The 6,967-nt window shown below is 57.4% G+C and overlaps 1 protein-coding gene across 1 annotated transcript; it reads left to right on the forward strand.

Moving 5' to 3' along the window:
- The first annotated feature begins 1,149 nt into the window (after positions 1 to 1,149).
- NLRX1 (NLR family member X1) lies at positions 1,150 to 6,431 on the forward strand. Its single transcript, XM_009876944.1, has 8 exons — positions 1,150 to 1,270; positions 1,488 to 1,548; positions 1,918 to 2,015; positions 2,235 to 2,851; positions 3,318 to 4,732; positions 5,517 to 5,603; positions 5,712 to 5,963; positions 6,113 to 6,431. Exons 1-8 carry the CDS (start codon positions 1,150 to 1,152, stop codon positions 6,429 to 6,431), a joined length of 2,970 nt encoding a protein of 989 aa, XP_009875246.1.
- Positions 6,432 to 6,967: the final 536 nt, after the last annotated feature.

The following is a 6,967-nucleotide window of genomic DNA, read 5'->3' on the forward strand; positions in this document are numbered from 1 at the left end:
GTTCCTGGGACAGCACGCAGGGACCAAGCAGTGTGCGTGCAGCCCACAGACACCGCTGGCTCTGGTATCAGCACTGGGTTGCCAGGGCAGATCTCCAAGCAGAGAGAGGGTAGATATTAAGCCTCTCTGTGCCGGGGAGGTGGGGCTATAGGGAAGGTGTTAACACAGCTGAGCAAACCCAGACATTACCGAGCTGCCCTGCCAGTGCAGCTTCCTCAGGGCTTTTCTCCCTGTGGGGCTGCTGTTACTCTATGGGAGGCAGAGGCAGCTGAGCACAGCGGAGCAGAACTTGTCCTTGAGAGCTCCTGCTGTATAGCCGGGCACCAGCCGGGGATGCAGAGCCACCAGATGTGTCCGGAACAACCTCGCCCGCTGCCCCTTGCAGCACTGCTGGTAAGACCCCAAGACTCCTCCGTACTGTGCGTGCTTCTGTGTTTGGGGGTAGGGGTGTTTTCCCTCGCCATTGCGCCCGCTGGCCCCTCTGCCCTGCAAAGCCAGGACACTGAGGTTCAAGGTCAGCCCCACTACCTCTGCCCCTGTGCCTCAGTTTCTCCATTTGGATAACACGACTAGGGACTGTAAAAAGCCTGAGCTGTGGGAGGTGTGAGCAAGACTTTGCCCTGCTCGTCCTCTCCTGGCAGAGGCCAAACAAAGAGAGATTTTTATGCTGTCTCTTCCTACCTTCTGAGGCTTGTCTTCCTCCCTTCTGAGGCTTGCTTACACCCTCCCCTCCCTGCCGTGCCTCAGTTTCTCAGGATGTTGGGGGCTGTGAGTGCAACCCGTGCTCCTGAAGGATCACCCTGCTGAGCTGGGGCGGGAGCCTGAGTCAGTGCTGGCACAGCTGGTTCTTCCAGACGGGACTGCATCGGGGCAGGTAAGTCTGGGCAGGGCACTGCTGTACCACATCCCTGGGACCGGCGCTGCCGACCCTGTCCTGCTCGGCCCCACAGAGCTGGGGCCATGCATGACAGCTGCCCAGCCACCCTAGAGCTGCTGAGCCCCTCATCCAGCCCTGGAGATGGGTGTTTTGGCTGGGAAAAATCACCATAGGCTGGGTATAGGTACAGCTTCGGATTGCAAATCTGGGCTGGGGCAGGCCCAGGCCCCCAGCCTGCCTCATGGGCTTGTGCCCTCTCTTTCAGGCAGAGGATGTCACGGGCCATGCAATGCAAGAGCTGCCTGCCCTGGGGCAGCTGGCCTCAGCTGTGTCGATCCCTGCCAGGGAGCAGGGGGACCCGGCGTGTGTATCTGAGCGCTGCTCCAGTGCCAGGTGAGCCGGGCTCTGTACCTGTGAGCCTGTGACCCTGAATCTGTCCTGCTGTCGAGAAGTTCTGTGCCTGGTGGACCTCCCTCCCCAGCTGCACAGAGGAGCCTGTGCAGTCTGTATTCACCTCGGCAAGATGTAAAGCCAGTGAGCTTGGCGGTATTAGTTCTGCTGGGCTGGAGAAGGCCATCCCTGACTGTGTGTGTCCTTCCTTCCCGCCCAGGCACTGCAGGCTGCTACTTCCTCGGGAAGATTCTTTGCACAAGTGGCATCTCCCTCCCCAGGTACAGTGCCACACAGCTGGGGTCTGGCCCGTTCTGCCCTGTGGCTGTTTGCCATAGGACCTGGGTGCCTAAGCTGGTTGCCTTGGGACTACTGGGGCTCTGTGGGCAGAGACACTGCTTTGCCTCCACTTAGAAAACAGCACAGACCCAACACTCTGCCTGCTCTGAATTCAAGCCAACATCTCTGCTTCACCATGAGTTTGCTGGGGATGCGCAGCACATGGCTTGCTGACCTTTCTTCAGTTCCCAGCCATGTCCTTGCCCTGGCCCTGTGCTCTCCCTTGGTGTGCGGGAAGGAAGGAGTGAGCTGGCTTCTGTCTTTCAAGCTGCTGGCTTCTGTCTTTCACGTGACACTGCCTCTTCTTGCAGGGTCTGTGTTCGCTACCAGGGAGGGTCCCAGGAGTCCTCCGTCCAGCCCAGAGCCTCTCGCCATGGCCTGTCCCACCTTAGGAACGTGGTGTCTTCTGGTAAGCTTGCAGCCCTGCACGGAAGAAGATGGAGGGTCCCACACAGTGGGTTGGGGACAGCTGCTGTCCTGGGCAGTGTGAGGGTTAGCAAGAACTGGTTTCTGTCCTCCTCTCTGCAGCCATCTCACTGCAGTGGCTTGGGGCAAGTAGCTTCCTCAGTCACCTACCAGTGAGAAGCCCTTTCCTCCAGTGACAGTGAGAGCACTTTCCTCTTCCCAGATGCCATCAAGAAACACCAGAAGAGCCTGTCTGCATGGTTCAGCCACCAGCCCAATGAAGAGAGGCAATTTGGCCCTTCCTTCTCACTGGACGCAGTCCATGTGGATCCAGTGATCCGGGAGAGCTCCTTGGAGGAGATCCTGAAGCCCTCACCTGACTTAACCATCCAGAACCAGCTCCAGCAGCCCTGCAGCCAGGTTATCAGCCTCCACAACCTTTTCGATGTGGATGCCTGCGGGCGGCAGGTAAAGAATGTGGTGCTGTATGGCACTGTGGGCACAGGGAAGAGCACTCTCATCAAGAAGATGGTGGTGGACTGGTGCCACGGTCGTTTACCCCGCTTTGAGTTGGTCATCCCATTCTCCTGTGAGGACCTGTCCCATAGTCATGCTCCCATCTCCCTGCGACGCCTCATAACCAAGAAGTACCAGCACCTTCGGGATGTGGTGCCGACACTAGGTGCTTCCAACCTCAAGGTGCTTTTCATCCTCAATGGCCTGGAGCGCCTCAACTTGGACTTTCGGCTAGCTGGCACAGAGCTGTGCTGTGACCCTAATGAGCCTGTGCCACCCTCTGCCATCGTGGTCAACCTGCTGCGAAAATACCTTCTGCCAGAGGTCAGTGTTTCCCTCCAGCTTCTTCATGCTGGAGAAAAGCTGGGGATGAGCCCCAGGGCATTTTAGTCATGGTCACTGTGCTGATTGCCTGTAGTCCAGCTTGGCTGTAAGTGAACAGGAAGCCTCCATTTGTAGAGGGACTCACCAAGGTGGCCTCAAATCACTGCTACTAGTTTTTCTCTGTGGGATCTTTGGGGAGGTCTGACAAGGCAAAGAAGGCAGTCTGCTGGGCTGTGGTCTTCCAGACTCGATATATGTCTAGCGGGGGAAGGGGAAAGGTCTTCCGTCCCCTCTACTTGGGCCAGATTTGAACCAACACCCTTTGGGCAGCAGCTCCTGAATCCCATCCCCTGGTTGGTGTGATCCTTGTTCACCTATATGTGGGTTACGCGCTTGGGACCCTGCTGAGCTCAGATCAAAGCCGCAGAGGGAATACCTCAAAACTCACAGAGCCCTCTGCTTCCAGGCCAGCATCATTGTCACCACGCGCCCATCAGCCGTGCGCCGGATCCCTGGCAAGTACGTGGGCCGCTATGCTGAGATCTGTGGCTTCTCTGACACCAACCTGCAGAAGCTCTACTTCCAGATGCGTCTCAGCCAGCCTGGCTGCAGTGGAGAGGGCAGTGCAAGCAGAAGCTCAGGTGAGCAGGAAAACTTGGTGGAGATGTTGTCAAGAAACTTGGAGCGCCACAACCAGATAGCCGCTGCCTGCTTCTTGCCCTCTTACTGCTGGCTGGGGTGCACCACGCTGCACTTCCTCTACTTCACCAGGACGGTGCCTCCCAGCCAGACCCTGACTGGCATCTACACCAGCTTCCTGAGGCTCAACTTCAGCGGGGAGGTACTGGACAGCACTGACCCCACCAACATCTCCATGATGAAGTACGTGTCCAAGACGGTGGGCAAGCTGGCCTACGAAGGGGTGATGTCCCGCAAGACGTGCTTCTCAGAGGATGACTTGCAGCAGTGCTTTGAGGTAGAGATGAAGACTGAAAGCGAGCTCAACCTCCTGGAGGTTTTCCGCAGTGATGTCTTCCGCTTTTTTCTCACTCCTTGTGTGCAGCCAGGCAAAGAGCACACCTTTGTCTTCACCATCCCTGCTATGCAGGAATATCTTGCAGCCTTGTATGTGGTGCTCGGTGAGAAGAAGACCCTGGCACAAAGAGTGGGGAAGGAGCTGTCAGAGGTCATTGGGAAGGTTAGTGAAGATGTCACTGTTGTGCTGACCATCATCTCCAAGGTGCTGCCCTTGCGCTTCCTGCCAGTGCTCTTCAACCTGCTCAAAATCTTCCCTCGCTACTTCTCTCGGCTGAGCGGTAAGGACCGGGATGCTATTGCTCACACCATGGCAGAGGAGCTGTTCAAAGAGGAGGACTACTACAATGATGATGTCTTGGACCAAATCAATTCCAGCATCCTGGGTGTGGAAGGCCCCATGCGCCACCCTGATGAGGCCCCTGATGACGAGGTCTTTGAGCTCTTCCCCATCTTTATGGGTGGGATACTGTCTCGCCGTAACCGTGCCATCCTTGAGCAGCTGGGCTGCTCCATCAAGAACCTGGCAGCCTTTGAGATCGCCAAGGCTATGAAGAAGACAGTCATCAGGAAGAGCCGCAAGGGGTTGCCCCCCTCTGAGCTCATGGACTACCTCTTCTTCTTGCATGAGTTCCAAAATGAGCGCTTCACAGCCGAGGCCATTCGCTCCCTCCGAACTGTCAACCTGTCATCTGTCAAGATGACCCCTCTCAAGTGCTCTGTCCTGGCGTCTGTCATGGGCACTACATGCCACGAAGTGGAGGAGCTGAATCTGACCTCCTGCAACCTTGACACGAGCAGCTTGAAGATCCTCTTCCCTGTCCTGCTGCGATGCAAAGCTCTCCAGTGAGTACCACCTTATTCTGCCCTTGGGCGGTTCTTAGAATTTGGGCTCTCCCACACTGCTGCCCATCACAGGGATACACGAGGAGCCTGGGCATGGCAAAGTTAGGTAAGGGCACGGACACACTTGTTTATCCTCAGCGCAGACCTAGGGGACTACAGCTTCCACCATGCAACACTCCTTGAGCAGCCTTGCCAGGGCTCTGCATGCTGGGATTTGCAGTCCCGACACACCTCCCGTAGGACGCTGAAGGCAGCTTTCTGCATCTGGCACCACAGGCTGGGCTGCCAGCTGCCCTCCTATTGCTTGGTCCCTCGGAGCCACTCAGCACCCCCGCTGTAGCGAGTTCTGCAGCTACTAACTCAGCCTGGGTTGGGTTCCGTTCGGTCCGAGGAACTGCAGTCTTCCTGTCGCCCAGGGGAGGGCGAGCCGTGCTCTGCAGAGAAGAACTAGGCTGTGCAGCTGGGCTGTGCACCACTTTCTTCCTCCAGATGCTCCGGAGGGCGTGGTGGGGTCCTGATCCCTCCGCAGAGCTTCACCCACCCTCTGCGGATCCTGCACCCCCTTCCCCTCCCTTGCTGCTGCTGGCACTGGCTCTGCTGGCCATGCTCTGATGCAGTTTCTGTGTGGTCCGTTTTGGTGAGGAAGTCTTGAGTGGTCTTGTCTGGGGAGCCCAGGTAGGATGGTGATGAGGAAGGCCAGGGAAAATGGGAGAAGCAGGGTTGCCAGGCCCACAGGTTAACAGCCGTTTTGGTCCTGCCACCCCCATGACTCCTTCTGCGTCAGTCTGCAGCTCAACAGCCTGGGCTCTGACGCCTGCAAGGAAATCCGTGACCTGCTTTTGCATGACAAGTGTGTGGTGAGCAACCTGCGGTGAGTACTGCCCCTGTCCTTGCATGAAACTGGCCCTGCTGCCCACCGTGGGCTCTACCTGGGTCCCCTGCCCAGCCTTGGCATTGCCCTGAGCTCGTGTGTCCACAGGCTGGCAAATAACCCTGTGGGTGAGCAGGGGGCACAGTACCTGGCCGAGGCGCTGGCAGGCAACCGCTCGCTGACCCATTTGTCCCTGCTGCATACCGCACTGGGGGACCAGGGTGCCAAGGTCATTGCTCAGCACCTGGCCGAGAACCAGCACCTCCAGGAGCTGAACTTGGGCTACAATTCCCTGACGGACGCAGCTGCCCTGCATGTGGTGGAGGTGGCCAAAAAGCACGAGACGCTGGACAAAGTGCAGTGAGTTCACTCTGCCCCATCTCTTCCCTCTTGCAGGCAATGCCTCTGACATTGCCTGTTCCTCCCTGTGTCAGCGAGCGGGGAGCCCCTCTCTGCCTCTGCATCCTGTTCCCCAGCTCTTACAGTGCTCTTTTTCTCTCAACCTGCAGCCTATACTTCAATGACATAAGTGAGGATGGCAAACGGGCACTTCATAGCCTGCGCATGGACCAGGATGGTGTCAGAGCACTCGTCTTCCTTACAGCAGGCACAGATGTCTCTGACTACTGGTCCCACATCCTGAACATTGTGCAGAGGAACCTACCTTTTTGGGACCGTGAACGGGTTCGGCAGCACCTTGTCCTCATCCTGCAGGACCTGGAAAGCAGCCGGAGACAGACTGCCAGCCCCTGGAGGAAAGCCAAGTTCTTACGAGTTGAGAGTGAGGTCAAGAAGATGCTGGGGAAACTGCAGCACGGGACCCTTTAACCTGCGGTCTGTCCATCCAGCCAGGGACAGAACAGTGCTGCTGGGGAGGAACCACTGGAGTGTGCCCCAGCAGCACATCCTCTGCAGCCCTATCCCCATGGAGATGCCTAGTGGTGGGGTGCTACCAAGTCTGTCAAAGGTGGTGGGTATGTGGGGCTCAGCCCTCCTCTGCATCTGAAGTGTGGGAGAACTGTACAGAGACCAGGCCAGGAGTAAATGGGATTTGTTCTTCTGAGCTTGTAGAGAATCAGTCCCTGCACCCCAGCCACTGCTGGCCTGGCCACGAGCCACAGCAGTGACGGAGGGACAGCGCTCAGGTTTGCTTGTGAAACCCTTGGTAGCATTAAAGTGCACTGCTTTGTTTCCATTGAAGCACACTAGTGCCAAGACTTGATCACCTCTTCAGGCCATTCCTGGGGGAGAAGTAGGAGGGTACTGACGCAGACATCCCTTCAGCAGTTGGAGTGGAGAGCTCTGACCCTTGCCCCTATCACAGGGCTAGGATGGGACATCCTACTTCTGCCCCAGCCCCTGCT

Source organism: Apaloderma vittatum, unplaced genomic scaffold (assembly GCF_000703405.1).
Source record: "Apaloderma vittatum isolate BGI_N311 unplaced genomic scaffold, ASM70340v1 scaffold29579, whole genome shotgun sequence".
Lineage (NCBI taxonomy): Eukaryota > Metazoa > Chordata > Aves > Trogoniformes > Trogonidae > Apaloderma > Apaloderma vittatum.